The 23956-nt window shown below is 35.9% G+C and overlaps 1 protein-coding gene across 4 annotated transcripts in view; it reads right to left on the reverse strand.

Annotated features, from left to right (window-relative positions):
- Nucleotides 1-1145: 1145 nt before the first annotated feature.
- Nucleotides 1146-23956, reverse strand: part of PDS5B (PDS5 cohesin associated factor B) — a 108209-nt gene continuing 85398 nt past the window's right edge. For 2 of the 4 annotated variants that reach the window (XM_026108864.2, XM_026108865.2), the window contains exons 26-35: nucleotides 20831-20945; nucleotides 20289-20421; nucleotides 19360-19479; nucleotides 18984-19046; nucleotides 14562-14707; nucleotides 12483-12588; nucleotides 8443-8885; nucleotides 8250-8351; nucleotides 5002-5143; nucleotides 1146-4170 (exon numbers count right to left, since the gene is read on the reverse strand). In XM_026108864.2, the coding sequence (XP_025964649.1) occupies nucleotides 4135-4170; nucleotides 5002-5143; nucleotides 8250-8351; nucleotides 8443-8885; nucleotides 12483-12588; nucleotides 14562-14707; nucleotides 18984-19046; nucleotides 19360-19479; nucleotides 20289-20421; nucleotides 20831-20945 (1406 nt within the window). In that variant the 3' untranslated portion in view covers nucleotides 1146-4134. The remainder of the gene's footprint in view (nucleotides 4171-5001; nucleotides 5144-8249; nucleotides 8352-8442; nucleotides 8886-12482; nucleotides 12589-14561; nucleotides 14708-18983; nucleotides 19047-19359; nucleotides 19480-20288; nucleotides 20422-20830; nucleotides 20946-23956) is intronic. The other 2 variants (XM_026108866.2, XM_026108867.2) reach the window with 2 other exon arrangements.

The raw sequence follows: 23956 nt of genomic DNA on the forward strand, positions 1-23956 counted from the left end.
GATCATAACTGTAGTGAGGCACTGAATCAAAATGCAGTTGTGAAACATTTTAATTACTGCATACACACGCTGTATGATACTGTTTATCCTACGTATACAAACATAACAGCATTTGAACTCTGTGCAGGTTAGACCTTATAGATGACAGAATCTGAAGAACTTTAAAGCAAATTGTTTTGCTCTATGTTTCTATCCCAGCTGCCAACAATCAGATTCTTAGTTCTCCAATAGCAACAAAATGTCAGAATCTCTACTGTACATAACTGATGAAGTGTTTTAAATATGTTGGATAAACCTATTAACACAGCAGGAAGTTTATTTATATCTGTGGAATACAAGTCACTTCTGTCAGCATTAGGAAACCACACCTAAATTAGTAAGCATCTTTTGTGAAGGTGACATCCAACATAGATGCAAAGACTGGAGTAGCAAGCTGTAAGCATAGCAGGAAACACACACATTTGGGTTCTTCTACTTCTGCTGATGACTGGACAGATGGTCTTGGTTAGGTTACTTCTATCATTTTGCTCCTCATATTGGTAAAACAAAGAGCCAGTCTAGAGTCTAGTCCTGATGGCCATCAGAAACTCATCTCTATGATGTGCTTGTGGATATGCTGCTTTAGACAACCACGCTATTACACCTGAATATATTTATTTTTAAAATTCTAGGTAAAATACTTACTGTACCTACCTTGATGAGGTAGAGATGCATCCATCTCTACAAATTATTTTAATGCAGAGACAGGTTTTCAAAAAAATTTCCATGCACAAACTCAGAATTTTGTATGTCTGGGGTACACATTTACAGTACACAGACTTTTTACAGTACATGCCCTGTGTGCATAAGTGTTTGAATATTCAAACATATCTATGTATTTGGTTATTGGAATAGGACAAATGCATTTAAGAACTAATCCCACAAAACCACAGGCAAGTAAATTTGCAGGATCCAAAGCCTACTGTATATTCACAAAGACAAACTTTGATAATTTCTCAAAATATATACACACAAAATAGTAGTAACAATAATATTGCACACACACCTCCATGTAAAGTTTTTGGAGAATCTCAGATGACAGATGCTATGCCAGCATGAAGTATTTAAGTTTTTTGCAAGTTTGTCACAAATCGAACATATTCATATTTAGTGGAAATATCTTTAATATGAGTGCTTTTTTGTTGTAAATTTTAATTTTTTTGTTCACATAGATTGAAATGTCAAAACAGCAAATGTCAACATATTGGAAAAAAGTTCAATTTTGCTATATAAAATAAAGTCAATTGGCAGAGTCATGTATAGTTAACATAGGGATCTAGTTTATCCTAGGTGGAAAAGGTGTACTCACACTACAACTTTCAAGCAGTTTCATATATTTCCTTCTCTATTAGTGGATTATAGGTAGTCCTAAATACTAATAATTTCAGTCAGTGACAAGTTAAAAAAAAATAAAAAACATGCTTCTGGAATCTAAGTGAATTATTCTTAAACACTAGTATCAAGATGACAGTCAGTTTGCATTTTACATATGAACTCAAGATCACTGAAAGTTTCCTGTTGCATTGCAGCAAGAAAAGGAAACATAACACAAATAAGCTCGATTTGCTGCAAAGTACAGCAAGATACTTCGGGAATCTCAAAAATTTCATACTGGAACTTGTTACAGTGAGTTCAATTTGATTTTTTAATGTAATACAGTACATTTTTATAAACTTAACATTATCATTGCAGAAGAGCGTGCTAACTGAACGTTAGCAATTTATCTTTTTATACATAATTATACTCTACTGTAGCTACTGTATGCAGATCTCAAAATGTTAGTACATAAAATATTCATTTTCTTTATATGAGATGAGAATGAACTTAAGAGGTTTGAATATAAGAATGAAATATTTGCTGTGCCTTTTTCCCAAGGAATAATGAATTACATATTATAACCCAAGAAATCAACATTTAAATCGCGAAACTATAGTTTAAATTTACATGAAACATTATGATCAGTAATGTGCATCAATATTCAGTGAGTTCAACCTAACCATGTTTATGCACATAAAGCCTCAAGAGTCTGCAGTTTCAACATCAATTTTCATATTTTTGTATAAAATGGACTTAAAGGTACATCTTCCATAAATGTTTTCAGTGCAATTCTGTCAAAGAGGAAAATATAAAGCTAGCTTTCAATTATTTTATACCATAAAAATCAACTTGCATTTGCACTGCCAAAGCGTAAGTAAGCCATTTTAGTTGTGCCAACTACTTCAAAGTCAATTAAAATCACATCTGCCCTTTTAGGCAGCATTCCCCCCATACCTATGGGTATGAATGTTGAAAAGCTGAACACTGGGGAAAAAAAATAAGGAGAGGCAGAATAATCTAATTGTTTAAATATCATTTTTCCATCAGTAACAAAAAATGCATAATGAAAAATTCTAAAGGTTTCTTTACTAACGCTAATATAGTTTGGAAATCAGTAAATCCATGTTTCAGTGTTATTCTAATCTTTACACGCCACCTTGCAATTATAACTTATTTCTTGATGAATTATATGAAAATGCTCCATTGTCAATGAGATAAAAATTTAATAAGTTACAAATTGATTTTTTTCGTATGTTGTCCACTGTAAGGAACCAAAAAAAGAGCACCTGAAATTATAATATGTGCTTGGCTAAGCATAGTGTAGTAACCTATACATTTTGGTTCAAAGACAGTTTGTATAACTGCATACAGGATACTGCCATAAGCATTTTGTGTCTTTTTTTTTTTCAGATTATATCTAAAAGAACAAAAATCCAACCTCTCTACGGTAGCACAAATAAAAGTGGAGCTTCATTCAAATTTTGAATACCTTGACTGTAATCATCTACAGCTGGTCATTCAACAAAAAAAATTTAGCTCTTCATACCAAAAAAATTTGGCTCACAAAAAAAAAAAAATTACAATAAACTCTCAATAGAAGGTTCTCATGAGGCAACCTACCATATACTACTGCTAAATACGAGTTTCCAAAAAAACATTACATCCCATTTTCAGCACATTTTTCATAAACATGCAACTTCACTATAAAATACAAAACACTTGGCTCTCAAGAACAGCTTTATAAAGACACACTGCATCAATAAAATTTTTCTTTGTGATTAACTTTACATTGTAATAAGAACTGTATTTTCACTAATGTTTATATATCAGATTTCATATTATAATGTAGTAATAATTTGCTCTGTGAACATCATGTTCAGAAGGAAATATCTATACACATTAACATACTAGACTATTAAAAACTCATTCAGTTACAGAATTTTATTGATACAGTAGATTAATAAAAACTGATAGGGAAGATAAAATGGGTAGGGTATTCAGTACATTATTTAATAACACACTTTTAAAATATTTTAAATCCTTTTTGAATTTTCAATGCCACTAGAAGTCCAGAAAAGTCTGGCATCAATACTGAGGTGTAAAACAAGTCAAACAACTTCTTTCACAATTTGCATCTCTTGTATTATTCTCTTCAACATTGTTCAACTGTAAAAGTAATATAGCACCTCTGATGATAGCTAGGTGCCTAAAAGTAAACACTAGGTTAGATTCATAAAGGAAACAAAGATTGTTTCATTTCTTTTTCTTCTCAACAAATAGCGGCAAAAGACAGTGGCACTATTTGTTCAACTGATTTTTTTTTTCACAGTTAAATGTCAACAAGAGTACAAATACAAACACTGACAGATATTGCTTGAGATCAATGTTTAACAAACTCTGTTCTTTTTTTTAAATCAATAGATCCAATAAACAGTGGGGCACTGTCAGTTTAAAGCCGCTGATAAAAGCTATACAAGCACTTTATAAGTCAGAAACATTAAAAAAGAACTATTTACAGTTTTCTTCTTTAGTTCATATGTCTACAAAGCCAGCGCACATTACACTTCACAAAAATCCACAGTTAATGATATCAACATGTGTGTGGCTAAAGCTTGTGACTTAGGGACTGCAAATGCAGGGGCAGTAAAAGTAATACAGGTTTTGTCTTTTTTTTCAGCAACCCCATTTAGTGCACTAACAGCTTCGTTCAGTCTCAAGCTTTGTATTAAAAGCATTCTTCAAAACTTTCACCTGAAAGGCTGATAACTGCATATTCACTCATCGCCTTTCCCTTTTGGAAGTTCTGCGACGCACCTGTTTGGGAAAAGGTATTTAAAATGTTTTTACAAGGAAAACTAAGTTTTGAAAAAAAAATCTCAGAATAAATATATTTTATAATAAAAAACGGTTACTCTCACAATGTGCAAATAAATGTATACAGTATCATTCATTACTCATTTTTTCTACAGGTAGAAGTCTCAGTCAATGACCAGGATGCAACTATGTTTAATACTAATGATCCTGCATCCTTCAGATATTAAAAAATAATCCAGCATCCTGTTTTGGGAGTTTTCACATACCCAAATGGCTTAATCAGATTTGTCCTAAAGTGTAAATTGAAGCAATCACAATTACATTTTAAGTATTATTAACATAACTAACAAATTCATATGAAACAAATTTATATTTATTTCAACTTATCTTCATGTGCTAGTAAGAAAAAGAAATTTGTTTAAGATTCTGCTCTGGGATTCCATGGTTACCATCCAGTACTATTCAATACTTTCTCTTTTGTACAAGGAAGCATTACTTACTATTATGATCTAGCTGAGAAGAATGGGAATGAGTTACATGGGATATAATTCTCATGAGTTACTACCCAACTCAGGTATCTAGATAATAAAGCTGCACAAAACAGAAAATTCAGGATGCTTGACAAAAACTGACATTTTCTAAGAAATGCAGATTCTCTAAGAAACTACAGTGCAGTGCCACTATACAACACAGACAGTTGAAAACCACCTCATTTATTTTAAAGGAGAAAGGTTCTCCTGTATCAAGAACAGGAAAAGTCAGTCTCTGCACATCAGTACAACAGAGGCCACCCCAAAGAGACTCAAAAGGAAGTCTCATGCTTTCTCTTACATTGATTGTGGAAACTTCCTCTTCTTCCATTACTTCTTCCTGGGGAATGTCATCACTGACAGGTGAACTGCTCTGAAATACATCCATCTCTTCACTAGATTCATTTTCTTTACTGGCTGCTTGTTTGGAACGTCCTGCACGGCTACAATCAGAAGAAAAATAAAGATCAGTTTCACAGTATATGGGTCTGTGCATGTAAAAACTTTGCATAAGAACAAGCATTCCATCTAACCTTCTAAGAACAGTCTTAAGATTTTGCTTTACATATTACTTCTACCACATATGGCTTTCTACTTCATCTGTATACAGAATAGTAGAAGTGTAACTTGGAGGCTGAACAGTATTTGAAAACAAAATTTTTCCAGAATAAAGAGCCAGGAGTACAAAGCTTAACAATTTTTGTATCTATGGGACTCAACTGAGCCCACTGGCAAGAGAGATTCTTCTCTTTAGTGCCAGAACACAGGCTGAAGAAGGCTGATGCAACAGTGACAATGGAGAACAGGAAAAGCTTGAGACTGAATACTTTTTTTTTTTCTCCATCTACTGATTTCCATGAACAGATGTACTCCACTTCTGCAGCAGTATATATACCATGTCATTTGAATAGTTGCATCTATATTTTTACAGACCTAGAAGAATCCATATTACCATTTATGAAATTAACATTATAATGAACCTAAAAGCAAATCTACCAAGCTAGCTGATGCTAAGTCAAGGATAATCAGTCAACAATATCCAAAATTATCTTTGTTAGTTAACAATTACGGGAGCTGAACCATAAGCAAACACATCCATTTGCTTAAAATAAGAACTATAGACTTCAAAAAAAAAAAAAAAGTCTGACTAGATATGTATACAAAACTACAGCTGCATCTACAGTAGCATTTTAGCACAGTTTGGAAGTAAATCACTGAATCCTCCCCCTGACAGTACTTTGGTTTGGTTAACAAAGCTGTTTTTGTGCATGCAAGTTAGATCACTTTTTGGATGAAATTAAATCAGAAGCTCTGTTCCAGGTAAGCAACACACAAATCCCCAGTGGAGACATACAGATCCAAACACCTGTCCTTTGACTCTTTCAAACCATACATGTGATAGGAATTTTCAGTCCAGAGGACCACACTAAATTAGTTCAAAATAAAAACCCCAAACTGCATATAACAACCATAGCACAGTAGGTGCTTTAGCACCAACGAACATGACCTCTTTTGAAAAACAAGACAAAATAGCCCAACTGAGGTCTTTCATGAGGCTGATAAAAGCAACAAAATTGAAAAGGAAATGAGAAATATTCACAATCTAGGTTCATGTTTTTGCATATTATAAAAAATAAACCAGCTCACAGGTGCTGGTAGGTAACCCTATTAACTATTAGAAATAGGTTATACACTATAACCTCACAGTTAAAGACCCTGATTCATTGGCCCACACACTCCAAATCCTTCACAGAACAGCCTAGAAAGCTTTAGGCATTTAGGCTGAGCAGCATTGTGTACCAAAAGGGAGAATATATCTAATCTATCATTTTCCTTCACTTAAAACCCCTGTAGATAATACATGGACAGAAGGGAGAAAGGTCTGACTACCATCAGCTCATGTTAGCAGCCACTTTGAAGACTGAGGAGTCACTGCTGCCTAACCTTTTTCTTGCAAATTTGAGAAGTAACAGTCTAAAGTAGGGGTCTGACCACAAAATTAGAAGACAAACAACCGCCACCCCAAAACAAAACAAAAACACCCCACCAAATACAAAGATTTTTTTTGAGATTAAGTCTAGAATAGACCCAACAACTTCTGAACCCTTAAAGCAATTTATTTGGGCTCCTCATGCTACGAGCTACGTACAGACACATGAACGAACCATTCTGCCGTTGTTATTGATCATGCGTGCTGATATAGTTTACTTTGTATTTACCATGGGATAAATTAGCTCACTGGGAAGTTCACTGATTTCACTAAGAAGTAAACCAGAAGCTACTTAAGTATTTACCAAAGGCTACCTCAGAAAAATGCCACATAGCACGCCACCCAACAAATAATTTGTTTGCATGTCCTCTACACATGGTGAATTGGCTGCCTGCAACTCTTGTTCCACTGCTCCTGTAGCAGAGACTTCTATAGTAACCAAGACAGTGTTGGGACCTGTGCTTCCAGTTACAGAATATGGGAGTGGGAAAGGTTTGACTATGAGGCAGGAAAACAAGAGTCTTGGTCCAGGAGAAGACTGGAAGGACTGGGATACCAGAGGTCCAGAATGTCAGCACAAGGAATTAGATGTGAAACTGGAAGCTGATTGGAGGGGACAAACTTATTCAGGCGAAGATCTGGGGTACAGGAAAGTAACTGCTGGAGACAGGCAGATTGGTACATTAAACTACTAGAGGACCACCAACATGCTGATATGTCTGGAAGCTAGAAAAACTAAACTAGTTGCCAACAGAATAATACATAACCCCAGACTTGAGATGTGTATAAGTAGTGTCCAAAGCAATTCAACACCAGGTTCAGGAAAGGTATCTTGCAAATCTGCTCCATGAGCTGCAGACTGATGCCAATAGGCCCAGTTTTTATTGTTGTATCCACTTGTACACTTTTGATTTACATATATTGTATATATTATAAAGAAAAAGCTATAGTTTCTACAGTAAGTACAAGAAAATGAAGCTAGCCACAGTTCACCTTCATTTTAGAGACAGTATACATTAAAATTTTCAAGAACAATTATCCTTCATAGAGCGTAGCACACTTTATTCATTTGGAAACTATTCAAGTGGATAATACATTACCTTACAACAAGGAGGCCACAAATTAGAGAGGTACTGAAAATTAGTTTAAAAAGAATTAGAAAAAAACCAAACTATTCTCCACAACACCTTTTCCTTAAAGCAACAATTTGATTCTTCCTCCCTATCCAAAATGAACCGGAACAATTTTCTGCTCCTTGAAGTCGTCACAAAGCCTTATCCTCAAGGCCCGCATGGTAATATTGACTTTTCTCCTAGAAGAGCAGAGCTACACATATGCTACCTGAGCATGTTAAACTTTTACTTGTAGCCTATTGCTCTGATTTGAGATGCTCCAGGAGAAGCAGATAGGGAAAACATTTCAGAAATAACATTGGTAATTTATTTTCATAACTGTCAATTTAAGTATTCTGAAATATTTTCAGTAAATGATTGTTTTGGGGCACAGAGGTATATTTTAATTTTTACTAAACACAAATTCAGAAAATATTCACCACTTACACTTTTTTTTGCTGTGATGGTGGTGTTTTTGATGGCCTTCCTCGTCTTTTCTGTGGCGTAGACTGTGCTGATTCAACTGTACTAGTTTCAGATGGTTCTGCTCTGTTTTGAGGAAGACCCAAATTGCAAAGTATCAAATTATAACTAGTGTTCAAGGATAAAAGAGATGCAGCTAACAAGAAGATGGACTTACCTCTGTTGCGTTCTTTTCGGTGTCCTATTTTGCCTGCCTTTTGGTTTTTGTTCCATGTTTTCTGTTTGCCTTTCTTCCTCCTCTTCCTCCTCTTCTACTGCTGCTGCTGGTGTTTGCTTTTTTTTGCTCCTTTTTGATGACTTTGCTGTTGGTTCTTCCTTTGGTGTTCCCCCATTATTTGCTTTTGGAGGGCGTCCTCTTCTGCCTTTCTTTGGTGGACTGTTCTGTTCATCCTCACTTTCTATCACATCTTCTTTTAGCCTTTTTTCCTCTTGCCATTGTGATTCATCAGATTCTGAAACAACTGCAGGTCTCTTCCTTCCCCGTTGACTACCTCTAAGTTTCTGCTCTTGCCCCAGTTTATTCAGGTCATCTATGCCTAATTTCTCTTCTGAGTCTGTGATAGTTGCTTTCTTTCTTCCTCTAGGCTTCTCCATCTCTGACTGAAAAGGTAAGATTACATCTTAAAATTAAAAAATTAAACTGCTATAATAAATTGTCAAGTGCAAAAAAGCTATGGAAACTTCTGAAGAACGTCTTAAAGTTGCTCAAGATGACAGGCAAAGATTTTCCATCATATCCAATTCAAGAGCCTTTGCAAAAAGTATAAATGCACATATAAAGATAAAATGCCAGAAGCAAGAGAGAAAGACTATTCTAAGGATAAATAGTTAAATCACAGAAATGTGTAAGGTCTTCATTTGTATCCTCAGCTGTGGCAAACACAATCAGTTAGAATATCTATAATCATATTTTTATCATTAGGAAAATAAGAAGATAATATATAGGACAGAAATGGCCAATCTGTGGCTCAAGTCTTTTTATAGGTTGATAGGCGCTTATGCCTGGCTCTCGCACTGGCAATGGCAAGGCACTAATACAGGAGACGGTTGGCAATTTGAATCCATAACATTGAAGGAAGCACGGAAGTTTGCAGTGCTTTGACAGCTACAACTGTCAGAGCTACACTGAGACTCAACATTTGCTCTTCTCAGCAACAAAAAAAAAGTTAGAAGAAAAGCAGAACCATTTCTGAATCATAAGCTTTCAGAACACAACCTATTCCCTGACCTCTCTACCATTTAGCTCTCACTGTATATGGCTCTTCACTGTATAAAGATTTCTAGAGGTAGCTGTTAGGTCAGGCAGATGGCCCCTGTGGTGTAAGAACAATCTAGAAAAAAAACGCTTTCTAGTTTGGGGATTGTGCTTACTGGGGTTAAAAAAAGAGATATATGTTGACCCCACTTACCATTTCATAGGGACGAAAGTCCAAATATTTACTGTATTTCAGTTTCATACCAATGTTTATTTCAAACGAACATTACCCTCTTTCAACAATACAAGCACTCATTTATTGATATTTGTCACATTGCAACTTAATTCACACAGTAATAGTTACACCAGTTAAAATCACACTGGACATTTTTTTCCTTCGCATCACTTCTTATGACTTAAGATAGAAGTTAGCTTACAAAAATGTCTCTACTTTAGCAGTAAACCTTGGTCAAGAAAAGCAGAAAGAGCAGCTCATTGTTCCCTGTTCTACTTGCTTTTGCAGTGATTGCAGACATCTCTCACATTGCAGCTGCTTTTATTAATTCTGGTTGTAGCTGAGTTTCATAGTAAAGTTTCTTATTCAGGTTTAGCAAAGTGTCACACAACCTTAGAACTAGCATGTTATTCTACCTTGTAATCTGGACAAACATCCTGAATTATGACATCTTTAAAATAGGAACTTTCTGGTCCACAATTAAAATTCTGCTTCTCAGTTGATGTCATGTATCAACATAGGAATGTAGTTTTTTTTTTTTTTTTTAATAACAAAGTTAATATTCCATCAAGAGCAACAAAAGAGTGTATGACTGAAAGTGAAGTTAGCTCACTACAATTGCCTTACTCCCTGCAATCTAAATTGAGTTGTTAAACTAGTTTTGGAATTAACATAAGTGAAGCTCACCACAAACTTTAAGTGACAGAATATCAACTAATATATTCCAGATTGTCGTATAAAGAATGTGTGTGTGTTCAGCTGGCAATATTGGCCTGAAATTTAAGCCTGAAAGGGAAGCCAGGTATAGGAATGCAAATTCCAAAGTCTGTTATATTATGACTCATCGGGCTTTGATATAAAATTCTAGATTTTTCTGGTTTTGTGCTATGCTAGCTTGTTTTCCCCACAACCTATCACAGCTTAAGATGGTTATGTGCACTTGAAGGCTGGCAAAAATATAGGGCATTTTTACCAGACAGTAGCTTTCTATGTCCTAAGCAACCTGGAAAAATGCAGTGGAGAAGACTGTCGTCACTGCTATTTTTTTTTTTTTTTTGAACCGTCTCTGACATTTCCGTATTCTATTAGGTCAGACATCACATATCGTTAATGTATTCTAGAAAACACAATTAATGAATTTTATCTTGTTCAGACTATTTTTTCATGCATATCCCAAATTACTATAGTATTTGACAAACTGCCAACTGTTATTAAGGCAGAAAGAGAACTGAAGTTTACACTAGTGGTATGTGAAACTAATTTATTAGAACTGCTCTTAGAATGAAAATAAAGCAGTACAGTCATAATTTTTCCTTGGTGGATGATTTTTCTGTATTCTGATATAGTGACAGCTATAGATGCTACAGACTTGAGAGAAATATTTAACTTGTTTTTAATATCAATAAATATATTTCAGCCCTACATTTGTGGGAGAGTACAAATACATTTTCATAACCTTATCAGAAACTTTTAGCATCGCAGACCTATAGAAATACAGAAACTCACCAGTAAGAATTAAAGATAGCCCTACCACACTCAAAAGGCCCTGTAATCATTCACTTAAATCTCTCAAAGATACAGAAGTTGCAGAATTACTCCCAAACAATGCTGATGCTGTAAAAAACACATACCAGTGACAACATTTTGCTATCCATGGAGTTCAGCAATGTTCTCACAGAACAGCTGGTTTATATAACAGTATAAGCAGTGTGCTTGTTAAGCATTAAGACTACTTAAATCCTGCGAGATTGTATTCGTCTATAACTGTCAGTTAGCTAGCTTACTCTGCCCTAAAGCCAGAGAAGGACCATTCCATACACAAGCAGATTTAAAATCATGCTACAACTTCTACTTGTGATACCTGGCACTCAGGACTACGCACTTTTCCTGCCTTCACTGCTATACAACAAGTTTCATGCAAGAAAAGATTCAATATGGCTACTGAGACATCTTTTCCTTTAACATCTAAATCCAATATCAAATCATCGTCCCCTCCTGGTATTCTAGATAACTAAAGAAAGAGCAGTTGCTGTTCCCTTATAGCTGTTGAAAGGAACATATAGCTAGCTGGAAAAGGAGAACATGCCTTAGCATCAGTAATGGGAAAATATCAAAAAAAGGTGAGAATTACAATACCTCAAACCTGTAATGAAATATTACCACTTTGCTATCTACAAGCCAGAAACCATATCTAAAACAGATCTTCATATCCTCAGAGGCCGTATGAAATCTCAGAATGGTTAAACCACTCTCCCTAAACTCCTACATAGCTAATCATTCTCAAGCTAATTGAATTAATTCTTGCAAAGCTGTATTTTGAGTAACCAAACACACATTAAAACAATAAATCACTGCATATTAGGTAAAAAGAGTCCAAGTACACTGGCAAACTGAACATTCTGAATGTTTCATCAATGAATTTGAGCATGAGACAAATCACAGACTAATCCTCATCACCCTCGCTCCAACAGCGCCTGATCCTATCAATATCCTGCAAATCATGACAAGTAATCTCGACAGCTTACAAAAATTGTCAGTATGATACAAATGTAACATGCATATCCAAAACGGACAAACTGAACATCTTTCATTGCATTTTCATCTCCAAATCTACGTACTTTTTGCAGTAGCTTACACCATCAACGCAGTTTCATGTAAAGTCTGAATTAGAAAAGCATATCTGCTTGAATATCAAGTATCATCACGTTAACTTTTTAAGTTCTGTTGACTCAAGATGAAACATTTGCAATACAGCCAAACAGCTCACCCTTACAAGATCAGAGTCGTCTCTTTTGTCAGTTTTCTTCCCTGGTAATGGCGAAGTTAGTGTGAAATCTTCATTTTCACTATGGTCCATTTCAGTACTATCAAGCCTAAAAATCAAGAAATTTATTCTACTCATTACTATAATACAGCAAACACTCATTTAAAAAATATTAGTCAACAGCAACAATCTTCAGAAAAAAAAAATCTATTCCTAAATCAGGAACGATCTGGTAGAACCCTGGCTACTATAGCTATCACATGATATCACAAGCCAGAACAGCGAAGTCTCAGGACAAGACTGTCAATCTTAAACCACATTGCATATATTTCCCAGTCAAAAGAAGAGAAAATTCAGCTAGTTTTGAAACAGAAAAGCTTTACTGAGTTACAAAAAGATCTGTGCATCTGCATATACTTGCATACACTTTTATATATCAAGCATGATATGACTCCCACAGACAAACCAACCAAAGCATGCATACTATGGTTAGGTTTTGCAATAAAACAGCGTATTTAAGTTTCATAGACCAGTTCACCCCTCAGCTTTCATTTGTTATTTGGCATAGCACAAAATAAACAATTTATTTTTTATTTTAGTTTCTGCATATGTAAATGGAGACAATGACACTTTCCCTGTCTGTAGAACACTGAGACCCACAGATAAAGCCAGTATGTGAAAGCCAATACAGAAGAATCATCAGCTCTGTGGCTGAAGGAGCATAATTTTTAATAACAGCGCAGAGTTTTTAGGGAAAAGAAATATGCTATGCACTGAAAGCAAAAGGGACATTCAAATACACCAACTCTTAACTCCCTTTCCTGGGCATTCCCTAAGCTGAGAAAGACATCATTATTCTTGCAAGTATAAAATCTGTAATAGCTATGACATATTAGAAGCTTGGTATTAGAGGCTGTCTTTATACATCACCTTAACAGATGCAGCATTTCATGTATAGTTAGTCATACCGATTGAATCATCATAATCAGTTACACAGAACTTCCCCCCCCTCCCCCTTTGGTGTCTTCATTCAAAATACTGACCAGTTTAACTTACATGAACTGAGAAGATTATAAAGAAGCCAGAATAGCTTAGGCTGTGAATGCAGCTTTTTTTTTTTTTTTTTTTTTTTTTAAATAAACTGGATGTAGAACAATATTAGCTTCAGATTTGTTTCACTGGGTAGAGAGGAACCTGGACTCCAGCCTGTCTTTAGCCAGTAACATGAACCTGCATGAATTCTAAGAAGCAAGTCTTTCCATGGACTTTCCAGGGACTTGAAAAGTATTTGTTACAAGATATTGCACTACATTTAAAATTCATATTAAGTATTAAAGAGTCACAGAAGAATCAAATGAAAAGTCTTAGTTCCAAACCTAACCTTTCCTCAGTCTTGAATTCACGTGAAAAAAGATGAACAACAGGGGCTATGCAATCTCAAAATACTTCTGTGAAACAAATTAATATGACTTTCAGTTAAACAAATGAACATTGAAAGATACTGTGACTGATGAAGACCCTAGAAAATCGACACAAAATAAGGTATGAATTTTACAGACAGCTAATTAGAAGATAACCTCCCTATCATTACAGTATATTCCTATCCATCACAGAAGTAATCTAAATTCCAAAATGCTTATTCTTCTGAAATCTCTCAAGTTTATTCTCATCTGCAAAGTCCAGGACAAATTTATACAGGAGGAAGTCAGCCCAGATCACCACAATGCCTTATCTGTCCTTGCTGTCTACGGCATGTTGTTAACATTAGCAACCTTGTGGATTCCTTGCTCTAGGAACTGCAAATGTATAAGCTATGAGGCTCTCCTCCTTCCTTTCTTCAGCCAACCTGGATACAATTCGATTGTATTTATGTAATTGTGATTGAAGTATTATTTTTTTTTAAGAAATTTATTTCTGGGGTTAGAAAGCCAAATTTTTCATTTCAGTTATACTGATATGTGGTATTCTAACTTCAAAATAAGAGAACAGAATTCTGTCTCTCACTTAGAAAGTGATATAGAAATATCCAAAGCTTCCATTACAAATACTTGAAATATCAAAGCTGCTTTGTTGTCTACCAACCTCCCTTTGATCCTTCCTGGAGAGCTTGGATTTGAACTGCTGCTGGCATTGCTTACAGTTTCCATTCGTGAAGATTTGGATTGAGACTGCTTGCCTGCTGACGAAAGAGGCTTATTAACTGCTCCAAGAACATTGGCTGCTTTGGGCTGAAACCAAAAATATATTTCCTTTATTTTAATCTATACATTTAGACATTACATATCTAGCCTGAAATAAAATGTACTATGCCTAAAATATTCACAAGTTTCACATTCTGCAATCAGTATCAATTACAACACAAAGTGACAAACATTTAAATACAAAAGTTACAACAGAAGCCAGAAGTTCAGAGAGCTGTAATCAAATAGCTAGTTGACACTACAGTGTCAACCCTCTCAACCCTTATTCAGTCATCTTCTCATTGCTGGCATTGGGTGCTCATCTGACTTTGCAGCAAGCCACTTTTTGTGCAGTTTGTTTTCTCCTGATATAGCTTCCTAAACCAGCTCACCATTTTTATCAGCTAAGCACCTGTACCTGCAATACAGAAACAGCAGGAGTAGGACAGCCCTTTCAGGAAGTCAGCCATTAGACTGGCTTAACTGTAATGACAAACCACACTAGTTTCAATTAGGAATGAATAAGTCCCTCAAAATAAAATATTCTGGAGGAAATTCTGATGCTTTATGCACAAATTTAAAAATGGTTAGGTTTTTAATAGGTGCCAAAATGGCTTCCAGACATCAGTGAAGTCCAGGCTATTTATTTAAGTGGGTTATCTTGCAGACATGCCAAATACCTCCAGTTCATACCAACTTTCAAGATAGTTGAAAGAGTTCAGCTGCTCCTAAAGAGAATACATGTTTACGGCAAACACACATGAACAAAAATGTCAAACAACTAAAAACCATTCCTATCAGTGAACTCCAAATTTCACAGTACTTAAGATGATCCATTTTCTATTTCAATATTGGATTGTGGCTGTGACTTACGTTGCTGACAGCTGAAAAACGCACATGCACATCATAGCAGCTTTGAGTGCTCCTTTTTGAGATATATATGCCATAGATGTACTGATTATGTTTTTACAGGTAGAGTGAATTCTACACTTAAAGCAAAGAACCACTTTGTGTTGAGTATGAAAAACATGGAATAGTCTCTCCAAAAATAAACTGAATTTTGTTCTCCAAGGCTTGTTAAGAATTTACATCTATTAGTTTAGAGCTTAACATTAATCAATAAGAATATACAAAAAAGCTCAAAAGCACAGGTTCAGACTCAAAGAGGACTGGGCTCCATACTGAGATTCGCCTGCACTAACAGTTCTCCCTTAACACAGAACCCACACTCAAAGCCCTGCTGCCCTCAGATATATGTAGCACTGTTCCCTGCTTATATCCACGTCACTGATGTCCACACAAGCTAGTCTTCCAGTCCCTTAAGACAAGACTCCCTAGACCAGCTCTCATTCCATGATGTTCTGGTGATGGAAAAATGTGTAAAATTGTAAAAATTATAAAATTTTGTGTGTCTAAGTACACTTCCACTGCTTTTAACCCAGTTCCAGATCAAGAAAGCAGCAGCTAGAGCACCTAGCTCTAGAAGTTAAAATACAAACCCAGGATATTTCATGGTAGCATAAACTGTGTATTTAAGAGTTTCTACACATATATCAGTAGAAGAAGGGAGACTAAGGGAAACATGGGCCTGCTGCTGAATGAGGTAGGGGCCCTAGTGACAAAGGACACAAAAAAGGCTGAGGTACTCAATGCCGCCTTTGCCTCAGTCTTTACTGGTAAGACCAGCCATCAGGAATTCCAGGCCCCAGAGACCAGGGAAAAAGTCTGGAGAAAGGAAGGCTTAACCTTGGTGGAGGAGGATCAGGTTAGAGAACATTTAAACAGACTGGACATGCACAAGTCCATGGGATCTGATGGGATGTACCTATGAGTACTGATGCTGAGGGAGCTGGCTGATGTTATTGTAAGGCCATTCTTGATAATCTTTGAAAGGTCATGGTGATTGGATGAGGTTCCTGACAACTGGAAGGAAGCAACTGTCACTCCTATCTTCAAGAAGGGCAAGAAGGATGATCCAGGAAACTACAGGCCAGTCAGCTTCACCTTGATCCCTGGGAGAGTGATGGAGCAAGTAATCTTGGAAACCATTTCCAAACATATGAAAGACAAGAAGGTGATTGGAAGAAGTCAGCATAGATTTATGAAGGGGTAATCACTCTTGACCAACCTGACAGCCTTCTACGCTGGAATGACTGGCTGGATAGATGAGGGGAGAGCAGTGGATGTTGCCTACCTTGACTTCAGTAAGGCTTTTGACACTGTCTCCCATAACATCTGTATAGGTAAGCTTGGGAAGTATGGGCTAGATGAATGGACAGTAAGGTGGATTGAGAACTGGCTGAACAGCAGAGCTCAGAGGGTTGTGGTCAGTGGTGCAAAGTCTAGCTGGAGGCCTGTAGCTAGCAGTGTGTGCCAGGTGTCAATATTAGGTCCAATCCTGTTCAACTTAATCATCAGTGACATGGATGATGGGACAGAGTGCACCCTCAGCAAGTTTGCTGAAGATACAAAACTGGCAGGAGTGGCTGATACACAAGATGGTTGTGCTGCTAGTCAGAGCTTGACAAGCTAGAAAAACGGGCAGAGAGGAACCTCATGAAGTTCAACAAAGGGAAGTGCAAAGTCCTTCACCTATGGAGGAATAACCCATGCACCAGTACATGCTGAGGGCTGACTTGCTGGAAAGCAGCTCTTCAGAGAAGGACCCAGGATCCTCGTGGTCAAAAATTTGACCATTAGCCAGCAATGTGCCCTTGTAGCAAAGATGACCAATGGTGTCCTAGGCTGCATTAAGGAGAGTGTTGCCAGCAGGTCGAGTGAAGTGATCCTTTCCCTCTACTCAGCACTGATGAGGCCACACCTGGAATGCTGGGTCCAATGCTGGGCTCCCCAGTAGAAGACAGACAGGGACATACTGGAGCAAGTCCAGCAAAGGACCACAAAGATGATTAAGGGACTAAGGGACTAGAGCATCTCATCATATGATAAGAGATTGAGAGAGCTAGGACTATTTAGCCTGGAGAACAGAAGTATATGTGTATTAATATCCCATAAAGAGGATGGAGCCAGACTCCTCTCATTGGTGCCCAGTAACAGCATGGGAGGCAATGGGCACAAACTGAAACACAGGAAGTTTTGTCTGAATTTAAGGAAAAACTGTTTTACTATGAGGGTGACTGATTACTGGAACAGGTTGTCCATAGAGTTTGTGGAGTCTCCATCCTTGGAGCTATTCAGAAGCCATCTGGACAGGGTCCTGGTCAGCCTGCTCTAGCTGACCCTGCTTGAGCAGCGGGGGGTTGGACTAGATGATCTCTAAAAGTCCCTTCCAACTGCAACAACTCTGTAATTCTGTGTTTCTTAACATTGTCATATTACATTTACTATACTAAGTTCAGAACAAACTAGCAAGAACGCTCGATGTCAAAAACTGGATGAGGGAACTTAATACTGACTACCTATCAGAAATTTCAAGATACATAACTTCTTTTTTAAAAACTTTTGAGTCTTCAATAAAAAGTGAATCTCTAATCCATAAAGTTCAAGCAATCTTATTTGTAACCTCATGGTGATTACATGTTTGGATCAATAAATGTTAGCTTTCACCTTCAAATCAAAAGATGTTCCTGTATGTATACATTTTTTCCTGATATGCAGTCTTCCTCTGTTAGGAAGTTACTAACTCTCAGCCAATGCTTCATTAGCAAAGCTAAGGCTAAGATACTGCAGTTTCATTTCTCTTGCAAGGTAGCAGATCAAAGTTTTCCTGCAATCATCAATAGGACACATTAATCCATATAAAAAACAATTTTTTTCTTTGCTAGATTTCATTCTAAAGAGTGTCTACTCTCTTAGTAAACAGAGAGCATTACCATTGGACAGAATGCATGTTTAGAGAGAACGAACTGATGTAACCATAGAACATTAAATTTGAAGTCTACCTAGTTATCTTCTAAGCTATTGCAGAATGGTACTCAGCTTTCACAAAGATTAACTTCTGGGACTTTTGAAGTTATTTGTTTTAGAGGTTCCCACAGCTGTCACTTCACATATATTATTGTGGTCACCTGCACAAAAATCTTACCTATTTTGTAAATTTGTTGGGGTTTTTGTTTGATCGGTCTCTCTTTTTTTTTTTTCTTCCCCCAGACACATCAGACTATGGCCATTATTACTACCAACCCAGCATAAATACTAGCAGTTTTCCCTTTTATCTATCCTTTTCTCTCTATCCATTCACTATTGGTTGGTATATAAACCCTTCAGGCAGAAATCACAAACTCTTGACAAGTTTAAGAAAATATGTACTGCACAGGTCAGTTTTTCTAAGAAAAAAAACACACACAGAGAAATACATACACACCTTTCCAGGAGTGAAAAAAGACTTCATTTCTGGAGGAAGATAGTTTTTTGTGTTACTGAAATTCTGTAAAGAAGGGAAGAACAACAACAACAACCAACAAATAAGATAAATAATTTTTGGAGGTAGTACTCACAAAACAATATATTGGACTTTCTTTACATCTTCTGAAATGTTAAACTTGAACAGTAATATCTCCTTAAAAAGTGTGCACACATATATAAATATATATATATGAAGATACATACATACATCTTCAACTAAATTATAACAGGGAAAAGTCTAAAGTTACAAGAATGTTGTAATAAAACAAATTATAACTATTCCTAAAAATTTAAATTGACTGTTATCTTAAGAAAACTTAAACTCCAAGGTATACCTTGTCAGGTTGAGTAAAATATCGGGCTGGAAGTACAGGGTCTTTAGGGGATTCCAAACTGTATGTTGTGCTCTTTGACATAATGATATTCATTGCTACATCACAGACTGTGTAGAGTTTCTGTAAGTAATAAAAATTTAAACAAAAAAACACTTTAGAAGTTTATTGCAAATTTTGACAAAAACAATAGGTTTTGATTACAACACTGGAAGTACTCACAGTTTAAAACAATCATCTTAAACACTAACACTAGAATGCATCTTAAACAGTATATCACAGTATTAAATGAAAGGAGCAAAAGACAAACAACTGTACACCCAGCAGTTAGAGACAGCTTTCATGTTCTTTCTACACTCAAAAATGGTGTACTCCATGGTTTGGAAGACAAAGCTAACAAATCTCTGTGGGGGAAGAATAAAGAAGTTACAAACAAAAATTTGTATATTATGTGATGCAAAAATTTAAAACAGGATGAGGGGTGGATACCTTTGTTATATAAGACAAATTAGAAACATCTGATGAGTGTAGGAAGAAAAATACATGCATCTGTATTATCTTGCACTTTTTTAAATATTACAAAGCAGAAAACACTTCACTGGATTACATAAGGAGTAAAAATCATAGTTTACGTATATGTAAAGGTAGTGTCTGATAATGTTACTGAGACAGAAACAGAAGAATGACAGTTACAACTCCCTTGTAAACATGCAAGATCTATTGGGGCACAGAAAAACTGATAGAGAAACTACAATAAATATAATCATTACAGTATACAGAATATTACCTCCCACACACAATTTTACTGAAAGACATTTTAAAGCTGGTGTGTTAAAAAAAAAAAAAAAAAAGAAAGAAAAGAAAAAAATAGCAACTCCTTTCCAGAACTAGGTTAGACCTAAATGCAATTTCCAATCCAAAGCATCACCTACTTCATTCATTTTTGGATCATCTGGTCCCTGAGCATCTTTAGTCTGTTTGATATTTTCTACCATTTTTCTGATAAATGCATGACTGTTGTTTTCATTTTTAGCCATCAGTATTTCCAGTATGAACCAGAGGCACCTAAAGAAGAAATGCAGCATTCTTCATTAACAAAAGTGCAAAAAAACCCCACAACATTTTTAAAATAAAAGAGAATTTGAAAAAAAATGGTTTACTCTAATTCTACCAAGTACTACAAATTTGACAGTCAAGCAGTCTAACTTCAGGAAACCAATTCACTAGAAGAAGAAATGAAAGCAGGATGAGCAGAATAAAAATCCTTCAGGAGAGAAGGTGAAGGTCCCTCTATAAGATACCACAGAGCACTAAGCAAAGCATAGAATATTGTGAGGAAAAATCATATAAGAAAAATACCATCATTATTGTGCACTGGAAAATTTATCAAGGTACTCAATAAATTAAAATTTCATTTAGAATAAAGTCAGAACATTGTAACCCTTGGAAATAACAGTATTAAAAATAGTCTTACTCTTTAATGTCCTTGAGCTGTTCAATGTCCTGGACTTTGACATAATCTGGATCATGAGCTAGAAGGTGGATAGTATAAGGAACAACATACTCTGGTAGAAGAGACAACAGTTTCTCTGAAAAGCAGAAGAAAGATGCATTAGAAGACTGCATATCAAGAAGTGTACTTTTCGACTACATAGAAAAGAGCAAAATTTAAGGTCAGCATATATTAAAGTGTTGATATATGTGAGCCTAGCATTGCTTTGTGATGCTACTGTTAATATGGACCTCATCACTGATGTGCAGATGTTTCATGTATGAAAAGAAAAAAAATCAAGATTTTGTTTTAAGTATCTCTCAGGGCTGGGTACTTTCTAGCTACCTCAAGAATACAGCTACAGCCCTTCCCCTCAATCCTTTCCTCAGTTCAAAGCCTGTATTCTGAGAGACTTTGGAAAAAAGAAGTGAAGATAGATTGCAAAATTCATGTTAATTGTAATGTCTGGGAGCAACACAATTACAGGATGAGCTACTATCCTTTTTTTCGGACATGTCAGCATAGAGCCTTGCTGTCGAGAATAGAAAGTGCCTTTTTCCAAAATAAGTGAAAATAAGACATTACAGTCAAATTGCAGTAGTGTCCTCCAAACCTAAAGCCTTCCTTATCTTTTTAGAGAAGGGATGGGAGGTAACCTGACAGCTACAGTGACAAAGTAGTAGTGGACTGAGTCTGAAAGGCTCAATCCCTCGAGACAGAGTAGCTCAACTGAGCTATAACATCCAAAGCTTTCAAATTTTTTCTAGCATCCTGTGAGAGTTGTAACTAGTCTTAAGCAAGGTCATGTAGGAGAAAGTCTTCCTTGCTTCAGTCCGATGACCAGTTTTCCTCAGGAGATTCAAAAGTGAGAACTGTTGCCAAAAGGCCCGTCAGAGTCATGAGTATGAAATACACGTTCCATTAGGGAACAAACACAAATTCCTAAGCTAACTAGCCTTATGCCGAATGAATTTTTCAATATCTCAAAGCTTGGTGAAGAAAATTAGAATGAAAAAGCTTATATCCCAGAAGATTGCTAGAACAAGAGACATTGCTATGGTAAAAGCATCTGATCTTGACTGCTTGTGGCATATGCAAATATATAGTATAAACATGCCTATGAATAAACATTTGAACTTATGTAAGAAAGGAGGCAAATTCCTGTCTCTGCTTTTGAAAGTATCTAATCACTTTTTGGAGCAAGTAAGAATGAGGGCTGAAACACATGACTAAGTCTGAAAAAAAATCTTGTTTCAATAAGCTTTTATCTATCCTGTATTAGGTTGCAAATAACAAGTCCAGACATCTATAAGTCATTATATATAATCATATATGAAAACTAAACACATTAAAATGTTGACACTTATTTCCAGTACATGTATTCATATGAAATGGGCTTGACAACCACTGCGTACCTCAAATAAAATATATGATTATTGCACATTTCACAAGATCAACTGAACGACTGCCATGCAAAAGTCAAGTCTTACTCAATCTATTCTATTTTTAAAGGTCTGCATAAATAGGGAGAATGCACAGGCTATACAAAATACTTAGATTCAGTCATAACAGCATAGAAAGCATAGAAAGCATTCAAAATTAATGAAGGCCCACAGAAAATACTGACAAGTTCCAAGCATTGGAACCATTGCAGTTGATGCAGTTAACTATAAAGAGTAATACATCTACTACACAGAATCTAAACCATCATGAGATTTAAAAGAAAAAACAAAATCAACCAGCTTTTTTTATATTTCAACTTCTATTTAAGTAATTGAAATCCAATGTACTTTGTGAAGCAGTTAAGTGTTCCAACTGACATTCCACTATTAACAGTCTTCACTCCTTCAAATACTGTCCTGCATTATACCCATTGGCTATATGCATAACAATAAAAACTGAAGAGGTGGAGAGAAAGAGAGTACATCACTGATTTCAGAATACTAGTAAAACTGGCTTGCTTTAGACATGTCCCAGGCAACTCAACTTGCTGTTATTTGTACAAATTTGCAACTGCAATAGAATGCTCATCAAGAGTTCATGAACTTAAGTGTTTAACTTCTGCTTTATATACTTTCTAATATAACTATCATAATTGTTTTCCAGACCCAGCTGGAACTAAGTGAACCAGATCCAAACAAAACAGAAAAAGAATAAACCTTCATGCAAATGATACCTAATCCCAGGCATGACAAAAATATTGTTTACACAATCTTCCCTCATCTTTATCAAGCTATTTAGTCTGAAATAAGATTGAAAATCCCTTTAAATAACCAAAGAGTCTGGCTCCAGATATAATTAATATGTCATTTACTATCCAAAGCCAAGCCTTAAAGAAATAAGGTACATAGAAATGAAAGTCACACATAATGAAAGACACATAACGAAGACATTGCCTGAAAGGTGCAACAGCTTTATAGATATGAACCGCCAGCACTTGTAGCTAAAATTTGCCCCCAAACCCTTGCAACAAGCATCTATGAGCATTTCAGAAAGAATCTTGTTAAAAAATAATAAGTTTATGCCAATTTATAATCTTTCACTTCCTGACTTGGAAGTAAAAGCCTCGCCTTAGTTCAAAAACAGGATTTCTATGCAAGACGTAAGTCTCTACCCAGCTGGAACAGTATTTGGTGCACCATCAAAATAAGTCTCATCTTGAGTGGCCTCCACTCTGAATTGGACTTAGACGTCTGAGAGTGATTCCTGCCAATCTATAAAATGGTCAGTTTGGAGGGAAAAGACATTTTACTATCGTGTGCCAGTCTTAGAAGGTGCTTCCTTAGGCAAGGTATAAAGAAATATGTCATCTTTTCAACAAACACTGAAATCCCAGTAAATACCTGAAAGGCAATCTCCTTACCTTCTTCAGGTTTAAAAAAGCACAAAATCACCAGTTTGTAGATTTAAAAAAAATCTGCTTCTTTGATTAATGCAGTTTTCAAGTCTAGCTTTTTGTTGACTCTTTTCAAAGTATGTATTATACTCATTACTACCACGAGTTACTGCACAGCCAAGTAAGGAGAGAAATAGGCATTCAAACAGTATTATCTTACAAGAAAGGGGCTTCAGCTACATTACTGTAATAATGATTTTGTAAGATATAAG

The sequence above is a fragment of the Dromaius novaehollandiae genome, chromosome 1 (assembly GCF_036370855.1).
Source record: "Dromaius novaehollandiae isolate bDroNov1 chromosome 1, bDroNov1.hap1, whole genome shotgun sequence".
Lineage (NCBI taxonomy): Eukaryota > Metazoa > Chordata > Aves > Casuariiformes > Dromaiidae > Dromaius > Dromaius novaehollandiae.